Source organism: Lathyrus oleraceus, chromosome 5, assembly GCF_024323335.1.
Source record: "Lathyrus oleraceus cultivar Zhongwan6 chromosome 5, CAAS_Psat_ZW6_1.0, whole genome shotgun sequence".
Lineage (NCBI taxonomy): Eukaryota > Viridiplantae > Streptophyta > Magnoliopsida > Fabales > Fabaceae > Lathyrus > Lathyrus oleraceus.
Genome location: NC_066583.1, coordinates 449725546 through 449750360, shown reverse-complemented (window position 1 = coordinate 449750360; position 24815 = coordinate 449725546). Strand labels below are relative to the sequence as shown.

General features: G+C 35.5%; 1 protein-coding gene and 1 pseudogene across 1 annotated transcript; one reads left to right on the top strand and one right to left on the bottom strand.

Annotated features, from left to right (window-relative positions):
- The window catches only part of LOC127081279 (uncharacterized), a 32324-nt pseudogene extending 19553 nt beyond the window's left edge, over nucleotides 1–12771 (top strand).
- Nucleotides 12772–20105: 7334 nt separating this feature from the next.
- On the bottom strand, nucleotides 20106–22819 carry LOC127085369 (40S ribosomal protein S9-2). The gene is made up of 3 exons (XM_051025884.1): nucleotides 22656–22819; nucleotides 22172–22553; nucleotides 20106–21375 (listed from the first exon to the last, which is right to left on the bottom strand). Exons 1-3 carry the CDS (start codon nucleotides 22681–22683, stop codon nucleotides 21150–21152), a joined length of 636 nt encoding a protein of 211 aa, XP_050881841.1. The 5' UTR covers nucleotides 22684–22819; the 3' UTR covers nucleotides 20106–21149.
- Between the last annotated feature and the right edge of the window lie 1996 nt (nucleotides 22820–24815).

The following is a 24815-nucleotide window of genomic DNA, read 5'->3' as shown; positions in this document are numbered from 1 at the left end:
AGGGTTGCTGATGGTAATTCTGAAAATTATTCCTTCGGTTACCCCTGCTCTGATAAGAAGACACGGAATTTGCATCCCCCTCTCTCCTCTTCTATCCTCCTATGAACGGCTTCTTCGTCCCCGAGGATAATCCAACCCCACTTTGGATCTTACACGCTTTCAAGTAGTTCTCCACCCTCTCACCGGTAGAGACCACATCAGCAAAATTGGAGGCGTTGCAACCCACCATACGCTCCAAGTAAGACCTGGGAAGAGTGTTCATAAACATGTTGGCCATCTCTTTTTCCAACATCGGAGGCTGAACACGGGAAGCCATCTCTCTCCAGCTTTGAGCATACTCTTTGAAGCACTCATTGCTCTTGAGAGACAAATTATGGAGTTGAGTCCTGTCAGGTGCCATATCCGCATTGTACTGATACTGTTTCACAAAAGCCTCAGCCAAGTCTCTCCAGCAGCAAATATGGGCTCTGTCCAGCCTCATATACCACTCCAAGGATGCCCCAGCTAGACTGTCCTGGAAGAAGTACATGAGCAGCTTCTCATCATCGGAATACGCAATCATCTTGTGGAAGTAAGCTTGCACGTGAGTCTTCGGGAAAGAGTTGCCATTATACTTATCAAAAACTGGAACTCTGAACTTTGGTGGAACTCTCACACCTGGGACCAACCCCAAGTCAGCAACATCCACACCAAGAGCATTCTTCCCTTCCACTGCTTTCAACCTTTCCTCCAACCTCCGAAACATAGGGTCCATACCATGGCCCATGCCAAAATATTCCTGAAGCAGGGTGAATTGATCCTCCTGATCATCATGGATGGGTTGTTGATCAGGATTGACACATGGGATTGGGATAGGCCCCCGTCCGTTGGGTCCATTAGTTTCTCCAGCTGGAGGATCCATCACAGTCTCCGGTTGAGTAGTAGGGGGATTCCTCTGTATCAATAGTCTAAGCTCCTGCTGTCCCTGAGCCACTCCTTGGACCACGTCCATGAACTGATTCATGTGAATCCTCATCTCGGCGAGCTCTGCTTATAGGCCTTCCATTGCTCTATGTTGATTCCTTCGGGTACCATATCGGTGAATTCCTGAGTCAGCTATCCTGCTAGTGGAATACCAAACAAAATGAGAACACTGCGGCGGTACCAGTTATGCAAGACATGCTAATGGATATGCAAATGCAATGACATGTTTATCAATTCCAAAGGGTATTCTACCCCTTGATTCCAGTCTCACATCAGATAAGCAGTGTAAGAAGATTGAGCCATGGATAAACTTCTGAGACCAAGATGCAATAAAGAAAAACCGTCGTACAAATGAGTTCAAGGAGAAGGGCCTTAGCCAACAGTACATCAAAAGAGGATCTCCACAACAAGCCTATGGATCATCACTACAAAGCAACAAAGAAACACAACAAGTAAAAAGAGGAACAAAAATCAGGAATCAGCCTCTTGTATACAACCCATAAGGACTGCTCCTAACTTCAGCCAGCAGTGCCACTGTGTCAGGATGATCTGGAGATTCTGTCAAACGCCGGATAAGCAAATTCCTCTTGTGAATAATCGCATCCAATTCATTGATGTGCTCTATGTAATAATTCTCATTATCCTCCCCGAATACCTCTTCAAGTCTAGATTTCTTCAAACCCGCCAGCACTTTGAGCTCTTCAATCTGTTCTTGAGCCTTGTCGAGTTGATCTGTGATGTAACCATTGGTTGTACGGGCACACAGGAGCTCATTGTTCTTCTCCTTCAGCAGAGTCTTCAGCTTCTCCATCTGACCAGTCAATTGGGCCACCATCTCCTCAGCTTTTGCCTTCCGAGCAGCTGAAAATGCATCCCATTGTTCTTGCCACCCAGCTAACTTACCACGGGCATCTGTTAACTGCTGCTTGACTCGCCTTAACTCAGAACCGGATGACCCCAAGGCTTTGTCAGTTTTCCTGAAGAAGTTCACCTCCACAACCAATTTCCTTTCCGCTTCCTCTTGCAATCTGACGGCTTCCCCCTTCTGATATTATGCCTCATGGTATAGATGCATAAAGTCTTGCAACTTCACACTCAACTTCGAGTTTTCAGTTTGAAGCTCCTCCATGGTACCCTTCAATTTGTCATAATCCTCTCGGCTCACCATTGTTGACTACTCAGGAGTAGGTGGATATAAAGGTTATTCAATAGGAAATGGCAGACTAAACTCTTCGACTCTTCCCCAAAGCCAATCTTCATACTGAGGGTAAGTCCTGCAATCCCCCTTTCCAAGCACAGTCCTTCCTCTCTTGATTACCTTGAGCCAAGCCTCAGCTGCCTTATGGGATACAGTCAGATCAGATGAAGAATGGAAAAACATAGATTCTTCCACATCGTTTTCCAAAGGCGGAGTTTTTAAAGCATACCCAAACTGTCTGACTGCTAGAGAAGGATTATAGTTGATTCCTCCACTTCTTCCTACCAAGGGCACATTCGAGAAATTCCCGCAACTGTGAATAATATCCGCCCGAAGCAAGTTCCGGTCAGCCCACCACGAAATATCTTTAGCTCTTATCCCCATCAACCTCTTCGACCAATTCAACGAGTCCTTGAAATCAATGAACGCTCCCGACTTGGGTAGGTGAGAACTGAACCACTTATAACAAGGGTGCACAACAAGAAAAACAATCCTCCTTTTCTATTCTCATTCCTGTGATGCACTGAATGAAAGAAATCTCCAAGCAAGGTCGGCACTGGATTTCCCAACACGAAGAGACGTATTGCGTTTATGTCCACAAATTTTGCAACATTAGGGAACAGGACAATCCCGTATACACAAAGAGTCAACACAGCATTGAAACACCTCCGATCACCATCTTCAAGCTTCTTCTTGGCTTCTCCCACTAAGAAACTCAGATGAAAACCACTGACTCCTCCTTTCTAACACATATTAGACTCCAAGACTGATTTCCCCAAATATGTGGCTGAAGCAACCATGCTGAAATCAGGCAGAAACTCGGAACTGTAGAATAGCAACTGCGACTTGATAGGAACTCTGAGAAAACTGGAAATCTCCTCCAAAGTAGGGACCAAGATATAATTTGGGAATGTAAAACACCTCAATGGAGGGTCATAAAATTGCAGCAATGTAAAGAGAGCATCGTGTTGATCTTTGGAGAGAACCGTAACGAAACTTAGAATCACCCCGTAATCCTTTCGGAATCTTTCTAGAGAATCATGATCCATTAACTTCATCAGCTGTTGAATGGGATCCAAACAAACCGCAGAAAATTTGTAGGCGACATGTATTTTTCTGCCAATATCCATCTTAGGAGAACCAGAAAACCCCGACTAGAATCAAGAAGAAGATATAAAACCCTAGTAATAGATAAACATGTGTTAAATGATGTGAATGCAAAATGATGTGATGCAATGTAGTGACATGGGAATCAGGATTGCTGTATATGCTTGAACAACTGTCAGGTCGCACTGTCTGAAGGGAAAACCACTGAGGAACATGTAAGAGATCAAAGCTCTTCTCCAACAAGAATACCAGAAAACCGGGTTGGTTGAAGGTTAAGGTTTCCTGAATTTAGCCCGCCCCTCACTGGTAGGTTCTAAGAACAGAAGTTTGTCAGCTTCTAGCCCTTCAGTCGAGAATAATATGTTCACCGCTGAAGGTTTAGTATTATTACGAGACAAAAGACCTACACTGACTCCCCTCAACATGACATCCTAAAAGCAAGTTCCCATCCTTGGGTCCTCGGGCTGAGCAGCGAGAATGCGCCCACCAGAGCTAACATAATCGCGTCTCGGAGGAGTGCCTCGACTGAGTCCCCGGGAAATGGTCACCAGAGTCGACGATTTCTAAAGGAACATCCTGTCGTTACGGAACACCCGTAGGACAGAATATATCCAAAAGAAACCTCATCTGGGTGTGGGTCTTCATGAACGAATTAACGTAGCAACATGCTACGCAATCCTCATGACTATCCACTCTAAAACCTGTGTGTACGCTCAAGCCTGGGTAATGGGATTATCTCTCATAGAACAACCCACCCCAAAAAACAACCACCCCAACAGATCCAGCAGATACAACAATCATATGTACACAATGCAATAAGATAAAGCAGATAAATGCTGAAAGTAAATAACTGTACAAAAGAATAAACACCCAACAAACAAGAAACCCACAAAAGCTAGGAGGGACTCGCATAGGGAAACCAGGGTCCCCAGCAGAGTCGCCAGTTGTCGCAACTGCGAAAAAAACAACCGGCGGGAAAAGAACAGAAGAGTCGCCACCGTTCGTTATTTATCCCAAAGGAGGGAAAGGAAACGATCGAAGAAAACCTGAAGAGAAGGAAAAGACAAGGTCTCGCAACCAAATCTAGGGTTCGGGAGTCGATTATACGAAGGGAAGGTATTAGCACCCCTACGCATCCGTAGTACTCTACGGGATCCACTCTTGTTGTTCTAGTCTAAAGGATGTAGGTATATCTAAAGTACTATCTGCTAAAGGAAGGTCGAAAGAAAATGACTCGCAAGGATGTCGCATCCACTGCCTATGTATCTCACCTGAGTATGAGAATCAGAGTCTTCGTAGCTCGGCTACCTATGGGCTAAAGAGAAGTGTGCTCGATAAGACATCGCGTCTTATGCCTACGTATCTCATCTGGAATGAGAATCAGAGAAAAACGTAGTTCAGCTAACTACGGGAACAAGGGTCTCGATTACAACTAGGGCAAGAGAAAGGGAAGGTCTCGATCACAACGAGGGCGAGAGAGAAGAATCACAGCAAGGGCGAAAGAAAGTAAAGATTAGTTGTTAGTCGTCAGTCAAAACTCGGCAAGACATCGCGTCTTGTGCCTACGTATCTCATCTGAACATGAGAATCAGAGTTGTCGTAGTTCGACTAACTACGGGTTAAGGATTGCCATCTGAACATGGACTTACAAAAGAGGACACCATCTGTGTGAAAGGAAAATGGGCAATGTGTTCAACATCCTAGCAGTAGGTGTCGCAGCTCGCTGAATCGAGTCTTAGGCAGTTACCTCTTTGCAATAGAACGGATTGACATGTCACAAGATCGGAGACACACGGAAGGTCTAAAAGTGGGGAAGCTCTGCCCTAGAGTTATCATGCAATATGGACCTATGTGTTAGGATTTACAAAGGGGAACATCTACCTAACGTTAGCATGCAAGGAATAAGGGAATTCTACCTATGTTATCATACAAAGGGTTCTACCTAATGGGTGATACCTAAACGGAACAAGAGTCGACGGATGGAGCAAGGAGACGAGCCACGGATAAGGGTAGATGGCGATGCCTGAGGCAATCGACTTACAAGAGGATGGATGAATGTGTGCTGGTTCTGTTAAGTTTTGAAAATGATTACTCGACGTTGGATCGAGCTTTTGATCTTGTTTTGAAATGATTATCAGATGTTCGTTTTAATTCTTGTATTAACAGGTGAATAAAGAATGAAAGAATAAATGTTATACACTTTATGGGATAGGGGTACATTTGTTACGAATGGGGATGGTTCATGGCAATCAAACAATAAGAATATATGCCTCAATCAACATACAAGTAGGCAACAGTTATCATTCAAATCAGATAAGTAAACAGGTATATAATCAAATCAAAGAATCAAAGAATGAAATAATGGAGCATTAAACAAGGCATGGGAAGTATGAACATGTTAAACAATCAAGCAATAGTGAGCATGGATGAAAGAAACAAGTGTAACAGATACCAAATGAATCAGATAGATGAAAAGATGCACAAAAAGGGTCCACTGAAATAATTAAATCAAGAAATGAGGTAAGGATCAAATAAAATCAAGATAAAAGGCCTCTAATACATGGCATATGGGATGTACAAGGGAGGATCAAAAGATCTCTTCAATTGCTAAAAGCAATCCCTAAGTCAAACATTGATCATAAAGAAATCAACTGAAAATTCGAGCCAACTTAAAAAATATCAAATAAATAGCAAATTAATCAAGAAAATTATGAAAACTTAAACTAATTAAGGTGGGGTCAGGACATCATCATCCCCCAAAAAGATTTTTAAAATAATGAAAATTGGTATATGAATCAATTGAAATAAAACAGAGGTCAAACCAAAAGTCAACCAACCAAACTAGGTTAAAATTAAATCAAAAATAAAATGAAAAATGTGAAATAAAAATCCAAGAAAAATTCAGGTTGACCATGGGGCAGTGGTCAACCTTTAAACCAAAAATCAAAAGCTAAAAATAATTTTAAGTTATAAAAATAAAATCAAGAATTTAATGTATGCTAAAATAGACCACTTAGAATGAACAATTAAAATAAAATATTAATACTAAATAAATGCAAAAATAAAAATTAAATAAAATTAAATAAGGTATCAAGAAATATGGAAAATATTTTTGGATATTTTTATGAACAAAGAAAATATTTTAAATAATTAAAATCAAAACAGAAATAAAAAATGGGAATTAAAATGAACATGAAATGTGGGGGGGTGTATCAGTATTTTGATTGAACTGGAAAATAAATGATGCTAATGGGCCATGAAAGAGGGGGTGCAAAGCGAACAGTAGAAGCCCATAGTCCAAACCAAATATTAAATCAGGCGTGACATAATGAAATAACGTTTTATTAAAATAATCATGTGAACATGTTATCAATTGGTCACATTTACTTAAAACACTAAAAGACAAAAAACGAGCGGATGGTCGAGATTAAGACATACGCGCTGGATCCAATGGTTCTCAAGATGACACGCGGTCATCTTCTTCATGTAACCAAACCCTAGCGCCATGTTCATGCAGAAACGCGGGCAATGCAGTGGGTTTCACTCAACTTCAACAACAAAATGCGACCACCATAGTGCATCAAAAGACACGAAATAAAGCCTAGATCTCAAGTATAAAATGCAAGGATTAACATGGTAACTTTGTTTAAATGAAATGGTAGCTTAATCATGGAGAAAAGTTGGCAACAAAGTGTCAACATGAACACGGGCATGAGCAGAAAATTAACAACACAAACTCAACATCATGAACATTGCCTTGTGCTGAGGACTTCAGAAATAAGCACAAGCATATGATTGGCATGGTAAACATTAATGAAGCAAGCATGATAATGTCATAGATGTGTCAATAAATGGCTATGGAAAAGGGACAAGAAAGTTACCTAGTGGAAGTCTAGTCCACTGCTTCTTGATTGTTGAGAGAATAGAAGGAAATGGTGCTGCCTTGGTGCTTCAACTTGAGACCTTTGCTGAGAAATGGAAGTTGACTTCAATGAACTTGCCTTGCTTGCTCGAAAATTCCCAGCCTTCCTTTCATGTTTAGGGTTTATGGCTTTAAGTATGGTGGGTCAAACATTTCTTAATGGCCTCTGAAATAATGATTTGTCCATGAGGTGAGCACATGAGGTAAGTTGGTTGCAATTGGTGAGGTGTATGAGAAATAGAAAGAGGGCACGTGAGATGTTGTTATTTTGGGCAAAACTTAAGTGAATAAGAATATGTTGCATGGCTAAATGAGGCAAACAAAATATGGGTTGTGTAATCTTGCAGCATGGCTTGGTCTGGTTTGGCAAGCAAGAAATCAACTCAAAGGGGTGACTTTGTGGCAACCTAACTTGATGAACAAATCACCAATTAATGAGATAATGCAAACAGTAGAAAGATATTATGGAGCTTGGCATGTTTCATGTTGAGCATAAGTGGAAATAATGAATGGAAGAAGATGAAAAATGGCCTCACGTTCATGTCACACCATTGCAAGATTGGTTGGGCAAGTTAGGCATAAAATCTGCCTAGAAATTTCAAGTCATGGTGCCAACTTTAAGTGAATGTATCTCTCAAACCATATATCCAAATGAGATGATTCTAAAGGGAGGTGAAAGAGGACATGACAAGGTATAATTGTTGTGAAGAAAATATTTTCAATTGGTGCCTTGAAGTGCAAGAAAACTGGCCAAGAAGTTTTGACAAAACTCGAAGATTTTTAGAATTAGAAATTTTTCTAAGTGTCCTAAGAATATGCCTTACTTTGACCAAGCATAACTTTCTAAATTTTGATCAAAATGGAGCAAACTTTATATTTCTAGAAAGCTTGGAGCAAGAGGAACAACTTTCATGTTGGAGAAGTTTCAAATGGAGCTTTTATCTTGATGGAAAATGGGCTTGAAGTGAGTGCAAAAACCATAAAAACTTGCCCAAAATGGAAAGTCAACCATTTCCAAATTAAGTAACTCTTCCAATTCCTGATTAAATGATGAATCCATGATCCAACCTTGATCAAATTTCACATGTAGGCTCCCCTAGGCATGAATGTTGAGATTCCACTCTCAAAAAGTCAGGAGTTGACTTTTCTAGCCCCATAGTTGACTTTTCCCAAACTGTCTGATTCCCGATTCCAATGATCAATTGAAGCACTTCTGGCTCAAATAAAAAGCTGATTTTTTGTAGGTAAACCCTTGTGGACATATGGAGGGCCATGGAAAAGAGTTTCACCCAAAGAATCAGAAATAAACTGATTTTATACCAAACCCTAATTTCAGGGCAAAAATTGATCGGGAACTGGTTGCACTGCTTGCCAATGGATCTTTCTGAGATGATTGTGAGTCTTCCTAGGCCAAGATGCCTCTCCAATCATGACATGGATGAGCTCCTCTACTTCCAACCAAACATTGCCTGTTGCAGGTAGCCATGAAACCCTAATTTCCTGATTAAATCCATATGAAAACTCTGATAGCTCTGAATCCTTCACTGATGGATTGAGGACCATAATAAGATACCTGGAGTCACCTGAGACCCTTGAGACTTGTATACTTAGAGAATGAAGTCCAATTCACAATCTTGCTTTGTGTGGGCTCCTTCTGTTAAGGAGTGATCAATCAAAACCTGATTTCCATGTCAATAATGTAGTATGCAATGAGTATGACCTAGTATGATGCCAATGAAGTGTGAACATAATCCCATGCTTCCAGGAAAAATTGTAGGGTAAATTTTGGGGTATTACACTTAGACAAACATCTCCTTACTTGCTTTGTAACCATATTCAAGAAACCCTTCTTTTTCGGTTATTCCAATACAGTGATACCATGTCTTAGACCCTTCACTTGTTGGTTATACCAGTTTACTCTTGGGTTCATATTTTCACCCCTTGTTGGAGTCCAAACAACATAATCCTTTAGTTTAAACCATACTTTTATCACAATTTTTTCATCTCTCACCACTAGTTCTTTGAACTACGGAGCTCTGAATTCCTTGCAATATGAGGATACGTAGGCATGAGGGCCCCAATCCTCACCGACCACTTTATCTATTTTTTTCCTTTTCCTATTCTTTCGCGAGTAATCTTTAGATATAACACCCATTCAAGCGAGAATAATCAAAATGGTTCCCGTGGAGTACCATGGATGTTAGGGGTGTTAATACCTTCCTCTTCCATAACCGACTTCCTTACCCAGCATATCTCTTTCCCCTGGGTTTTATCCATGTTTTCCCTTTCCTTTGGGAATAAATAAAGTTTGATGGCGACTTTGTTGTATGTTCGAGCATGCGATACGTTCAGGTATATTTCCGCTAGCTTTAGAGAGTTTCATAATTCTATAATTTTTTTTGCTATTTTGAAGTCAGACAAAACTTCTTGCCTGGTGTTAGTACCAATTCTTTTCATTTGATTAAACTGAACCGATTGGGGTATTAAGTCCTAAAATAAAAATTAGAATATTAAAATAGACATTCTAAGTTTTCCATAATATATTCATTTTCTTGATTCTGACTCAATTCTAGGTGATGTGCTTAACGGAGGTGTCTCCGCCACCAAAGATGACCTCCAGCACGGCGGAGGGAGAATGAGGTTAAGACGAGAGAGACGCATTCAAATTGTTTTTGCTTTAAGTTCTTTTTAATCATGTGAACCACATTTGTTTTTTAATCTTTGACTCTTTAATCCCATGTAGTTGTTGAATCACTGCCAACTCAGCCAGCTTTATCCATTGCATATTTTCAATTTCTTATTGAGCTCTGTGTGTTTGGGCTTTTGCCATTTTATTGCATGTCACACCTCTTACTAGAATACCCACCCCCCCCCCCCCCCGGGATGATGAATATATGAATGGGCTTTCACTTTGGGCTAGGCGTATGACCATTGTTTGCACCCCTATTGAAACAATTCTGACCTCCCTGTTTGGTCCATTTTACATGATTTTATTGCTATTCTTTGTACTATTTTCTCACCATATTTTCCACTTATTTCTTCTATATCTTGACATATGTTTTCACCATGAAAATCTTGATATATTTTCCATGTATTGTGTTAATTGCCATTAGAAATTTTGGTGGGTTTTTATTCATTTTGATGTAGTGATTAAACTTGAGTTTAATGAACATGTAGAATACCATGAAATCTTGATCAATTTGAGCATGTTTAGATTAGAGTTTTAATTGATCACTTTATTACTTTGTATGGTTAATATTTTAATTGTTGACCATGAGTTTAATTGTCAAGATTGATCCATATGATGTTCATGTTTTAATTAGGTTTAAAATGTGGCATGAGTTGATAATCCATGTTAATTCCCTTTATTAAATTGATTCATTGTATGCCATGTTTGGATTATTTTTTAACCTTAGGTTAGCTCCATTTAATTGTCAATTGGTTTGTGGTATCTTTTTAAAATTGAAAATGTCATTTCAATTTGTTTGATGTATGCCTTGTGTATGTAATTTATTTCACCATGATCATGTGATTCATCTTTGATATTTGTCCATATTTATTCATTCCCATTTGAATTGATAAATTCCATTGAACATGTTTACTTTGATTCATTGTTTTCTATTTTCCTTGATTTGATACTAACTTCATCTGCTTGTGTGTTTTCCATGATCATGTGACTTCAAGTTAAATCCAAGTTACATTCTTATTATGATCATGGCTTATCATTTGTCGTGTATTATTTGTTTACATGTGAGGACACCATATCACTTGATTGTTTTAGGCATGGTACTTGGATTGTAACTTGTATGGTTTCCATTCCATTGCCTTGTATTGTTTGGTATCATCCCCCCATTGTGGGTCATATGTCCCCCTTCCCATAAAAGTGCAATAGCTTAGGTTTACATTTACTTTAACGGTTTCAATGCATGCTAACTAAAAAGATAAAGTCAAACGATAAAAAGAAACTTTTCAAAAGACAAAAAAAAAAACACTTGATCCAACGTCAAGTGTTTTCCAAATCAAACTCACTTTAAAGCAACGCGAGTGCTTGATCCAACATCAAGTATCTCACCATCATCATTATCCATTTCACTGTCCCATATCTTCTCAACCTACTTCTATCTCAATCCTTTTCTCTTCACACACTTTTTCACAATAAAATTCCAAACACTCGATTCAACGTCAAGTACCTTTTTTAAAAATCTTTTCTCAATAAATTGGAATGCAGAAGTTGGATGTACGTACTTGTACACAACACTCAAGTACTTGGGTTGTTATCTGTACTTATCCTGTGGCCCAATGCTTGACTTCCATTCAGAACACCTAACAATAAAACGAGTTCAATTTGGTGCTCTAAGAGAGAAAAAAAGTGGTTAGGATGCCACTGTCCTCTCAACTCCCAAGTATTCTGCTTGTTGGTTGTACTTAGCCAAGGGTTAGATACTTTTCTCCCTCTAAGTACCAATGATGAAACTCGCCAAACCATTTCATAATCAAAAACTCTTTTGGATGAAAAGGAGTGGTTAGGATGCAAATGTCCTCTCAACTCCCAAATATTCAAATTGTTGGTCATGCTTAGCCAAGGGTTAGATACTTGTCTCTGCACTAAAATCAACCACAACCAATCAAACCAGTTTTCTGCCTTAGGGCATCTTTCAAACCTTCCTTTTTGGAAATGGAATGTTACTTCCATTCTACCGTGAATGAAGCTTAAGCCTCTCATGCACGAGCATACAAGTAATATTTAACTGCAAAAATATGATCCAAGCACATCCATTCTACCGCAAACAAACAAACACGTAAGTCTTTCATGACGCGAGCATACAAGCAAAGTTAACCGCTAGAACATGAACGTTAACATTGTCCACTAAAACAATCAAACAAATACTTTGTTTGTGATCGGAACTACGAAGCTCTAACTTCCTTATTGCACGAATGAGGATGCATAGGCACAAGGGTTTGAAACCTTGGCGAGAACACTAATTTAAAACTTATTTTCTCATCTTATTACCCGATAGCAAGTAACATTCAGATAAACAACATTCATATGCATTGATACAAGCATAATGGTTCCCATCGAGTATGATGGATGTGAGGGGTGCTAATATCTTCCCCTTGTATAACCGGCTTCCGAATCGGCTCTTGGTTATGAAGAACATTATCTTGGGGTTTTATCTCTATTTTCCCTTTCCTTTAGAATAAATTAAATCTGGTGGCGAATCTATATTTCTCACGGAGCGACAGTTTGTAGCATCATGCATCATGTATATCGAAGATTAGCTTAGGACTTTAGTCCAGCATTATAGGACTTTGGTCCAGTGTTAAAGATCCCTTAGTAACATAATTCTGATATCCAGTATTGTAGGACTTTGGTCCAATGTTGTAGGATAGTACCACATGCATGGGAGTAGAGGAATTACACATTGCATGATAATTGTATGTTATACATTATGTGGAATGATTAAATATTGATGTGGATTATCCTTGTTATTTATACATCATTAACATATGTGAATGTATTATCACCCCTTGTTTGTTTCATGTGTTGTTCTTTATGTCTATGGTGCAGATACTCATGTAGAACCCAGAGAGGATTATATGTTGCTTAAGTTGGAGGATGACATAGTTGGCCTTCTTCATTTGTTATTTTTGTGTTGTTTAGTTTCCGCGAGTCACTCTGATAGTGTAACACTTCGGTTGGGATTATTTGATGATGTTTTATGCGAGTTGTTGAGTTTATATGACTTATAATTTTAATAAAACTGAGTACTATTTCATGAGATAATTGAATATGTTTTTAATTTTTTATTTCGCTGCGATTATATTTTGAGAAAGATGTTATGCTGTGAAAATGTGACACCCTTTTTTAGTTTTATTTCTGCATTATGTTTTAAAATCATGTGTTGGGGTTTAGGGTGTTACAAATTGTCCCATGAGGAAAGATGACATTACTACAAAAAACACATGTAACATCAGACGCAAAGTTTTTCGTTTTTTGGTAGCAAAGGGCGTCATAAAAAGCTACCACTTTACCCGTCGATTTAAAAATAATTGAGTAGTTAGTTTAAATGGTCATGGGTTCGAACCCCAATAATAAAAAACTTATATTTTCCTAACTAACACCATATACCTCTCGGTTTAATAACAAAACCAAGGGGTGGGGTGTATATATATATATATATATATATATATATATATATATATATATATATATATATATATATATATATATATATATATATATATATATATTAAAATACTCATTACATTGGTTACACACAATATTAATAAATTAATTTGTTTACAAACTATATTGTTTACACAAAATATTAAAGTAAAAATGTTGTTCTTCATCATCATCGTTGTCGGTGAAGAACAAATGATGGATATCTTGGAAAAGATTAAATGTTGGGGATCCTCGTTTAATTGATCTTGAAGAAGATCAAATGTCTGATATAAAAAAATAGATAAATAAAATAAATATTCAGTTATATGATTATTTAAGAACACAAACCTTGAACTCGAATAATTTTTTGCTCTTAAAATCCATCTTTGAGAAATTTTCCTAACACAATAATGAGAACCCATTTTGCCTTTTTAAGTTTCAAAGTTTTCATGTCAAATGTTTCATTATCAATTTTTTATCCATAATGCTTTTATTATGAGGGTTTTAGGCTTCACGAGAATCATTAATGGTAGTGTCTTAAGTGTTAATACTCATTAAATGGACAACAATGATTTGTTTAAGGACGGTGAAGAAACTGAATAAATTCGCTTATATTTTACCTCGATTATTACTCAAACCTGAGGTTAATTGTGTTTCTTTTTAAATAAATAAAAAGACTTAATACATGCTTTAGTCCCTTAACTTAATTTAATGTTCTGCTTTAGTCTCTTAACTAAAAAAATGTTACAAGTTATTTCTTAACTTCACTTATATTACCTTATTAGGTCTCTTTCGTCAATTTCTGACAAAAAAACATTAAGTTCTGGTGATGTGGCATGATAGCAAGGTCATTGGTACAAGTATGAATCAGCATTATAGTTAAAAACTTATAGACTATTTAAACTGATGGGGTTTTATTTTCGGAGGTTTTTAACCTCCAAAAACAAAACCCCCGAAGTTTATACAAGGTATTAGTTTTTAACTACATATGTTGACTCAAATTTGTACAATTGATCTTGTTGTCACGCCACGTCACCAGAACTTAACATGTTTTTGCCAGAAATTGACATAAGGGACAAATAGAATAGCAAAAGTGAAGTTAAGGGGCAAATTTGTATATTTTTTAGTCAACGGACTAAAATCGAACATTAAATTAAGTTAAGGGATTTGGTGACTAATTATGCCTAAAAAAAATATGTTTCAACCCAAGCGTCACATACCTCTCGATTTCTATTGAAAATCGAGGGAAAATACCTTTATTTTTTTATATTTATATTATTTACACATAATATTAAAATAAATTATTTAAACAAATCAAGAGTTTGATAATAGATTTAATCTCAATTAGATATCTTCTTCTTACTTAATTTAATCTTCATTTTTTTAAACAAAACTAAATAATAATTCCAAAGAATGATGAGATTTTTACCAAACCCGGGGTTTTTTTTAATGGAAAAAATAATAATATAAAGAAAAGAAGTACAACAAAAGTGGATGCAAAACACAAGAAATGTCAGAATGAACAAATATAAAAGATACACTAAAATAAAGAAATAAACATCAAAACGGTAAAGGCCCAAGTTACTAGCAAAATCACCTCGCTTATAATAAAGGAGTTTCTTAATGGATCGTATAATTTTCTACCGCACCACGCGAATTTCCATAAATGCCCCTTATTTGCGGAGATGAATCTTCGGAAGCACCACAACACACACTCAAGTAGGACCATTCATAGTGACACTATTGTTTTGTTTATTTTATTCCGGAGATGCATCTCCAAAAATTTCCCGTAGTTACATTTCCGTAAGCCAGAATCATTAGTACCAGATCCAAAAACAAGATATTTTTCCAAATTAAAATTAATATTCATAAAATAAAATTATGATTATATAGATGAGTTCAACATAAAATGCAACATTACAGTTCAATATTTAGGTGGATGCTTCAACATCTTCAGAATATCTTCGAGCGGAACTTTTATTTCGAAATGGAAAAACGTATTCCACATAGGCCTTACATTTGCTTGCGTCTTAAGTTCAAATTTGCTAAACTCGGTCTTCCCTCTTCCAATTAGTGCAAACCTCATCAATTTTTTTTGTCACCAAGTTTTACATTTTTAGCAATAACATAAGCACATGGGAGACCATATGTTTTCAAAATTGTGCATCCACACTTTGTGCTATCGGAGCCTACCTTATCATCTCATTTAGCATCGTGAAAAATATAGTTCAAACCCGCCCTAGAAATGTTACTGATCAACTGAGAATATAGAGTCTTGTCTTTAAATATGTGTTCCAAAATTGTGATGCTCTGACCAAATGATGTATGTATCTCATTATGCTGGTTTTGAATCATGTGGTTCACACAACCTTAGTCTCTACACAAATCACTCTTACTATTTCCCAACCAATTTTTCAAAGTAGCATGGGCAAACTCAACTCTGTTAGTTGTTGTATTTCTGAGGTGTCTAACATTATCAGTCCATGCACAAATAATTTTCTCCTTCACCTGGTCAAGAATTGTGCTTTCAATATATTTCAACAAATTTGGATACTTTTCACACACTTTTCTAAAATGCATAACGAGATTGGCATATAGTTCTTTTGTGGAAGAATTTATTATACGATTCCATGCATCCATTATTTTTCTCACAACCACTCCCGCCTTCACCAATTTTCCATCTTCTGACTCTATTTGTTTTTTCCTTACAGTGGGTTTAACCTGACTTCTCATATTCTTTGTTATGTGATACATATAAAGTAATGCATTAGAAGAAGGAAATACATTTGTAACTGAATTCATCAATATGTTATCGCGGTCGGTAACAATCACTTTAGGCATCTCACATTGATCCTTCAACAGTGTCTGGAACACATCTAACACCCAAGTAAAGTTGTCCTTTTTTTCACACTCAAGAAATGCAAACCCATCAAAATATGTGTTCTCAGTTGAGGTAACATAAACTATCTCCAATAATGGAAGTCTATACCTTTTGGTCTTGTAGGTTGAATCAAGTATGAGCACCGTAGGAAACGTGTTGAACAACTTTATGGAATCGGGATAAGTCCAAAATATATCTCTAACAGTAACTTCATCCTCGTACGTTCGGTACCTAGACATGTAACTATTATCATCCAACAGTTTTAAGAGTTGTTGCATCCCAGTTTTATCCCTCCCCCCCCCCCCCCCCCAAGCACCTTGCTAGTCAAGTACCGAATATTATACACTTGCTTTATATTTGATATATTTTCGGGTCATTTCCGTTTCAATGTTGCAAGTATATAGTCAAGTACCGAATATTATACACTTGCTTTATATTTGATATATTTTCGGGTCATTTCCGTTTCAATGTTGCAAGTATATTTTTCGATTGAACCAAATTCAAGGTAATGTAATCAATATATTCCTTCTCTTCCGACATGAGTTGACACACACTAGAATGGCCGGCTAATTTTTCACACAAATCATGGTATGTAAACCACATATGACATTAAATCTCCAGTTTTTGTTTGCCAACATAATCCCGTCCATAATTCCGGAGATGCATCTCCGAAGTTTCTACTAAACTGGTAATTACCTAAGGTATTTCTTAAAATATTCTGGAGATGCATCTCCGGAATAAAAATAACTCAACTTGTAGGGCGCCTCTCAGAATGACCTATGTTGAGTATGTAAGAGGTGTGTCCGAAGATGCATCTCCGAAAATAGAGAATATTTTTTAAAATGTGTGTGGTGCAGTAGAAACATATAGAGTGCGTTAAGAAGCTCCCTATAACAATTTTGACAATCGATCAGTTTGGGTTGGATTCAGACTCAAAACTAAAATCCAACTCAAATTGTGGTCCATTTGCTAAGTCCAATTATGATCATAAAAATTCCGATCTTTATCGATTTCGGTTAAAATGGTTTTGTAGGTTGATTGGGTGGATTCAGTCGATTTAAGACTTACCAAAATAATTAACTCATTTTTAAAATTAATAAAAATTAAAAACAATTTTTGCTTTTTTCTTTTTTTAAGATTTTACAAACTATTATAATACTTCAGATAAATTAATCTAACATAAATGAAATAGCACAAAACATCTAACAAATACAAAATTTATAGATTCTATAATAATTGTTACTTTCATCCAATATGATTCTACAATAATTGTTAGTTTATAGTCATCCATAATCAAAACTAAAACTATACATATAAAAATACAAATCAGATCCATATTCAATTGCACAATTCTTCAGGATTTCAACTGCAAATTCAAATCTAACTTCTATCCTTTATAACTAAAAAAATCACAATAATAGTAAATGATATTACACACACTAATAAATAAATACAAAACGCAACATAAAAATTTACTCAAATTAATATTAATAATTAATTCTATTTGTAAACAACAACACTATATCAAAAAATATCAATATCGAAAAATATTATGCATAGGATTATTATAGGATCAAAATAATACAAATATCAAAGTATTGACTTAGATGGAGACCATAGTAGTATGATGAACCTCTTTCTCAAATTGATACCAAAAACATACAAATAAATTGGTAAATAAAAAACATACAAGTATTATAAATCTGTAAATCTACAAAATACTAAATTAGTAAAAAGAAAACAACATAATATTATGACAATAATCACTTGACAAAGTTAGAGATCTAAAAAAACAATTAAGAAACTAAAAAGATAAATACAATTTTTTTATTTACTCCAAATAAAGAGATAGAAGTTATACAATGATAAAGATGAAAATAAAAAAACAAAATAAATATTTTTTAGTTTAAAACATAAGATTATAACATATCTAAAATTGACGGATTTAAAAAATAGTTTTAAAAGAAAAATAGAAAATAACATCTAAAAAATAGTTTTAAAAAAAAGATGAATTGAATAACAATGTACTTGAATATTACAAGATAACAAAATAGAAAACAAATATTTATTAGTTAAAAACACAAGATTATAACAATATTAAGTTTTAAAAGTTATAGATCTAAAAAAATAACAAATCTAAAAGTTAGTTTTAAAAAAAGAGATAAGGAGACAAGACAAAGAACATGATTTAAGAACATACGTGATCGGTGGTGGCAAGTTCGAGGAGTGGTGGTTTGTGGTGACTTGATGGTGCTCGAGGATTGAAAGAGGATGACGAATGGACGGCATCGACGATGGAAACAAAAACCTAGCACATAGAGAGATGGAAACGAAACCCTAGCACAAAAGAGAAATTGAAACTATGATTTTTGGACTAAGTGACTCTAAATCTGATTAGTGTGTTTTGTGTTGATTTTTTTATTTTGGGCAAAGAGAAACGAGTGACCATCTTGAGTCAACCCATGATGAGCTCAGTCTACTTAACCTCAAAAAAAATCTCACAAACTAATAACCATCATACAGGATCGGTCGATTCTGGATTTCGTTGGTCCCAAACAACCCATCTGAATTTGGCTGGTATAACCCATCTAAACCCATTCCTGGCCAAACCGATAATCCAAAAAATCTGTCAAACTAATATGTGTTGTAAGGCCTCGTGGATAGGTCAGATTAATTGGTTTGCAAATTTTTGTCCAACGCTAAGATCCACCATCAATAGATCAGATCCCAAAAAAAGAGCACGAAAAATAACATATCCAAAACCTACCTCTGAACCAAGGCAAACACTCGATCCGCTATAGGTGTAGGCAGAGAATAGGATTTTGAAGCCATTCAATGAAGATGTGGGAGTTCATCCCTGATCTACCCTAGAAACCATTTACAGGCCAAAAGAAATACTCTTCTCTTCCATATTTTTGTGTTGATTTTGTGACTCTTTTAAAAATAACATCATTATGGGCTTTCAAGATAGACTGGATTACAATGTGTCAAACGATAGGATAACCACCCTTATACATACTTTTACCCCCTAAAGAAAGAAAATACTAAAAAAAACACCTTATGATCATTAGGGGTATAAGCGGATAAAAAAACTAATTAAATTGACAATTCAAACCTAACTAAACCGAAAATAAGTCGATTGTTTTTGGTTCCGAACCAAGCCAATTAAAATCGAGTTGGTTTTGTTCGGTTCTCAATTTTAATATTTGGAACCGTCAAAACGATGAATCGAATCGATGATTATAAATATCTACTTAATATTTTATTTAGCTCATTATTAAGCCCAAATTTTATATCTGTCCAACACTTCTCCATCTTTTTTACACTTCATTTCTTTGAACATAATATGTAATTAAAACCAAACTCCAAACATTAAAAAATAGAAATCATAAGCCATAAAAATTTGCTCTCACCAAACTGTTACTCTAGTTGTGTGCCACCATTGTTTCTCTCACTTTCGCCATTCTTATAGGCTATGGTTACCTTATTTGTGTTCACGTTTTCTTCATTAGTTTTCATCTTTTTTTACCTTTTATGTTTCTTCTTCAACGAATTTTCTTCTAGTCTTGTTACAAAATAGTTTTTATGTGCGTTTGAGGTGTGAAACATGTTAATTTATGTGTATTGAAACCTTTTGTCTTTATTGTTATTTTATTTGTTAAATTTTCAAATCCCTTCCCAACCTTCTCATGCAAAGTTCCAACTTTTGTATTCGATAGTGAACTTATTTCATGACGTATGAAAATTATGTCAATGTTTCGTATGGACTAAGAACAACTTGTAAGTTGTTTGAAAAGTAGAGCATGAAATATATTATATGAAATCCATTGTTTAAAAATAATAATAGCATAAAATACACCGAAAAACATGATAGCAAATAGTACACAAATGAATATAATCTTTAGAAAACAAGTGTTGATTAACCAAACCAAACTAAAATGAACCAAACCAGTTAGTTTGATTTGATTCCATTTTTAAAAATACTAAAAATCAAACCAAATCAAACTGATGGAGATATCATCCGTTGAGACAATTTTTTGACCAAAAAATGGTCCAAACTGAACCGGTTACACCCCTAAGGATTATTAGACATGATTATTTGTCACTCTTAACCACTTAAAAATAATACAGCACACTGACGGAACAAACTCACAGGTAACAAAGAGATAGGATACCGACTCAATCAAAAAACCCAAAAAGAACAAGACATAGTAGAATAAAAATATCTTAAAAGGAGTCCAACTATATCAGATAAAGGGAAAGATCTAACTCTAGACTTGAGGAGTCAAATAAGAAATCGAGATAACCCTCTAAACATGATAAGTGGAGGCCGCTGAAAAAGTTTCATCTTCCACTACTCTCAAATCAAATCCACTTATCTATATCCAAGAAGAGGGTAACTTCTAGAAATAGAGAGAGAAACTCTTCGACGAATAACTCTCTAAAAAATAGAGATAGTTGTCACGTGAGATCCCAAATCATGATCATGTTCCATCAATCCAATTTTTCTCATCATCCCATAAAACTGTATTACCCTAACCAAAGATCCTTTCAAAGGAGGTAAGACTATTTGATCCTACTTTCTTAATGACACCGTCAATAAATCAATTTGAACTATCATCTTCTTTACACTCAGAGGGACAAACCCCTTTTCCACCAAAAAAATATAAAACCCCTTTCTCCTAAGAAGTATCATCTTCTTTACACTCGTAGAGACAAACCCTTTTCCACCAAGTAAAACCCGACAAACCCTTTTCCACCAAGTAAAACCCCTTTCACCAAGAAGTAGAACGGAAACCCCTAATCTTTCTCACATAAAGAGAGGAGATTATTTTTGTCTAAATTTCTTTGCTTGGCTTGTTTAGAAATGAAGAGAAAGATGTAGAGATGATGAAGAGGAGAGATGATGATGTTACCAAGGTCTATGAGACTGATAGTGATGATGAAAATGATGTAGGTCTATGAGACTGATAGTGATGATGAAAATGATGAGGTTCTTGGCAGCAGCCTTGAGGTTCTTTCGCTTCACCCTTCCGGGACGTCCACCACCAAGGGGACTTGTTAGTGAAAAGTCAATATGCTTCTGTGAGTCAACTCTCACCATGAAAGATGGGATGTTAACAACCTGTCTTCCAACCCTACAAAACAAAGACCAAAATTACTCAATCCCAAGGTTATTTCTTGCAAATTGAGTTTCTACTCGAAAATCAAAAGAAAGAAATAGTAAAACAAGACAAATATGTATTGGGTATTTTAGTCAGAGTCAGTTATCAATCCGATTGTGAAATCACTTGTTTTAGGTTGTAATTGGGATGCTTTTGAGCAATCAAGAATGAAAGAGCAGGATGTCAACATGATTGCTCAAAAGCATCCCAATTAAAACCTTAAACATTCGATTTCATCGCAGACTGTCTGGCTCCTTGGCATTCCGATTATCTAGAATAGAGAAAGCTTCAGGATAGAGAAGCTATCCACCAGGATTGACAACTCTGTTTAAGAAACAATATCAAATAAGTATGTTAATCTTATAATTTAGAATTAAAAATTAAACAGATGCTAAAATTTGACTATTTACTATTATTTGCAATCAAATCAAACAGATGCTAAAATCAACTCCAACAATGATACAGATCATGTGCAAAGAACAACAACACAATTATTAACACAAAAGGAAAACAAATCACAAAAATCCCAATGTTGATGAAATGGTCTTTGAGACCATAAGTGTGTAATGTTGGTTATTATAATCAATAACTTTTTAATAAATTAAATCCCCAAATTACAACTATTTAAAATCAACTAAGTCCCTAACAATACTATTTATAATCTAGAGATAAATGAGTAAATATCCACAACTCCGGGTACCTATTAGAGACCACCATTCAAAATCAGCAACAATTATAAATTAAATTAAATAACGGTTAAGGGTTAAACCTGATGTGCCTCTGTCTGATGAGAACCCTAGCATGATGAATAGATTTCGCCATACCAGATTTAAAAACAAGTGTCTGAAGGCGACGTTCCAGAAAATTCTCAACAGTTAAAGCAAGAACATAATCAAGCTTATTATGTGTCTCATCAAGTAACCCATAACGAAACATTCTTCGGAGCAAAGCTTCACCTTCAAAAATCCTACGAGGATTCTTCTCATCAAGAGTGAGAAGGTTTCTAGCATTGTTCCTGATTCGACTGAGAGCGTACTTCACTCTCCAGAGTTCACGTTTGCACCTGAGTCCGTACTCACCGACGAGCTTCAACTCAGCGTCTAAACGCTCCTTCTCGTATGGACGACGAGGTTTCTTGAATGTTTTCCCATCTAGATCATAAACGAAATTAGGATTAGGTTTTGAAATCTATAAAAAAAACATTGATACGATGAGTATAGAGTTAACGAAGGTGTAGATCGAAAGAGACTTACAGTTGCGGTAGAAGGAGACGTGAACCATGGTGCTGTTCGGCCGAGCAGAGGGTTGCTCTTCGTTGATCTCTCGCGCCTGTGAGTAGAAGAATTGTGTTACGTTCTGTTTTGGCTTTTTAAGGGAGGATGGTTTCAAATGGTTTTGAGTTGAAGCGAGCCTAGGCCCAAACATGAATAATCTACTCCAGTCCAGTATGGTTTAAAGCCCGGCCCAAGTCTACACATATGAATTTCCTTGATATATATGACACAAATAACTTCCGTATTTCTATTTTATAAACACAAATATATGTAGTAACATATAAACTATTATTGAATGAAATGGTTATGATAAATTTTAGGTTTAATGTTTAATTTAATGATTTATTTTGATCTCTTATTTAATAAATATTGTTTTTTTAGTCTTGTAAAAATTATTTTATCATTTAATTTAATTTATTATGTTAACTTTTAACTTTAAAAAGGTGAAATAATATATTTGAATGTTCATCCTACATTTTTTTTTTAATTTTAACCATTTGACCATTTGAAAGTTTTAACGAATTATACACTTTTAGATCTTTAGAGTCTATTAATTATAACGGTATACCATCAACATCTAATATATTTTTTTATCTATCTTCATCTTTTTCATCCTTCTTCATCTTCACATTCATCATCGTCTTCATAAATCTTCATCCAAAACCCACAAAAATTCCAAAAAAATAAAATAAAATTCCAAAAATCAATCTTTCTTCCAATAACATAAATTTACAAGAATCATTTTAAACATTTCATTTCTATTGAAGCACTTTTCTAGTTTTGGATCTGTTGATTTGTTATATCAATTAGATTTATTCATAACCTTATGAGTTAGATATACGATTGAATCATATCTCTTATACTCATACTTGAATACAATTATTACAATGAACGTGGAAACGTAACTGAGATTGTCATTGGAAATAGTTGAAGGTTACCGAGTATGTGATCTTCCAATCATAGAGTTCCTTATGACTCCTTAAATCTCATCTGATGGGGATGAAGAGAGAATTTTCCTGACGAGACATTTTTAATCACTCTACAAATAGGGACCATAACCCCTATAAATAACATTAGGGTTATTTCTTTGTTTTTAATATTCTAATTTGCCCCTCATCAAATTAGATATTAACTTATGGTATCTATACAATAATCTCATATTTCATGACATTTATGTTTTTAGTCACATACTTAGTATTAATTAGACCACTATAGTTTTGGATAATTAAATAATGGGCCTATCATATGCAATATTACATTTGTGACCCAAAAATTCTAACAAAATCCCACTGATCACATGTAACTTTACACATGTGTTGGACTTTATGAGCTCAAAATTTTGCATTATATTCTTTAACCATATCCAAAGTATCTCGTCCAATAGTCATGTCAGTATACAAAACCAAGGTGATTTTTGTTATATCAATCATAACTAAACTCATCAATGATCACCAATAGTGACACAACTAAATGACATAGATTCATCATAAAATGTGCAGCATGAAAATCACATGAAGTTGATATGTATATGTCAATTTTCAACTGGTCCTACTTTACTTTAGTAAGATCATTCAATAACTTTATTGTACAAAATGTAAACTGCTGAATATCAAACTTTATTAATTGAAAAATATCCAAAATCATAGTATGCATGCATAATACTAAAACACATAACATAAAATTCATAATCGACAAACTCCTACTAAACCAAAGACTCGTCTAATAGTAAAACATGCATGTGAGCAGTGTGTTTATGAAAGACCTTAGATGGAAGACCTTTTGTAAGAAGATCTGCTATCATGGAGTTTTTCTCCAAGTATTCTATGGAAATCTGTCAAATATGTACCTTTTCCTTAACAATTAGGAACTTGATGTCAATATATTTTGACTTGGTTGAGCTCTTATTATTGTTGGAATATAGGACAGTTGATTTGTTGTCATAATATAACTTAAGTTGCCTTTCAATTCCTTCCATTATTTATAACCCATTGAGAAGATTCCTCAGTCAAATCCCATGGTTGAATGTCTCATAACATGTTATAAACTCTACTGTCATGGTGGATGAAGTCGTAAGATTTTGCTTGGTATTGCACCAAGAAACTGCACAATCAGCAAACATATGGATATAGCCTGAAGTGG

What these genes read in the sequence shown, in the direction of transcription:
- LOC127085369 (XM_051025884.1), bottom strand. Translation starts at nt 22,683, where the DNA reads ATGGTTCACGTCTCCTTCTACCGCAACT. An exon ending in CGTCTCCTTCTACCGCAACT is followed by an intron (nt 22,554 to 22,655) that starts GTAAGTCTCTTT and finishes TTTATGATCTAG; the next exon opens with ATGGGAAAACATTCAAGAAA. An exon ending in ATCAGACAGAGGCACATCAG is followed by an intron (nt 21,376 to 22,171) that starts GTTTAACCCTTA and finishes TTTGTTTTGTAG; the next exon opens with GGTTGGAAGACAGGTTGTTA.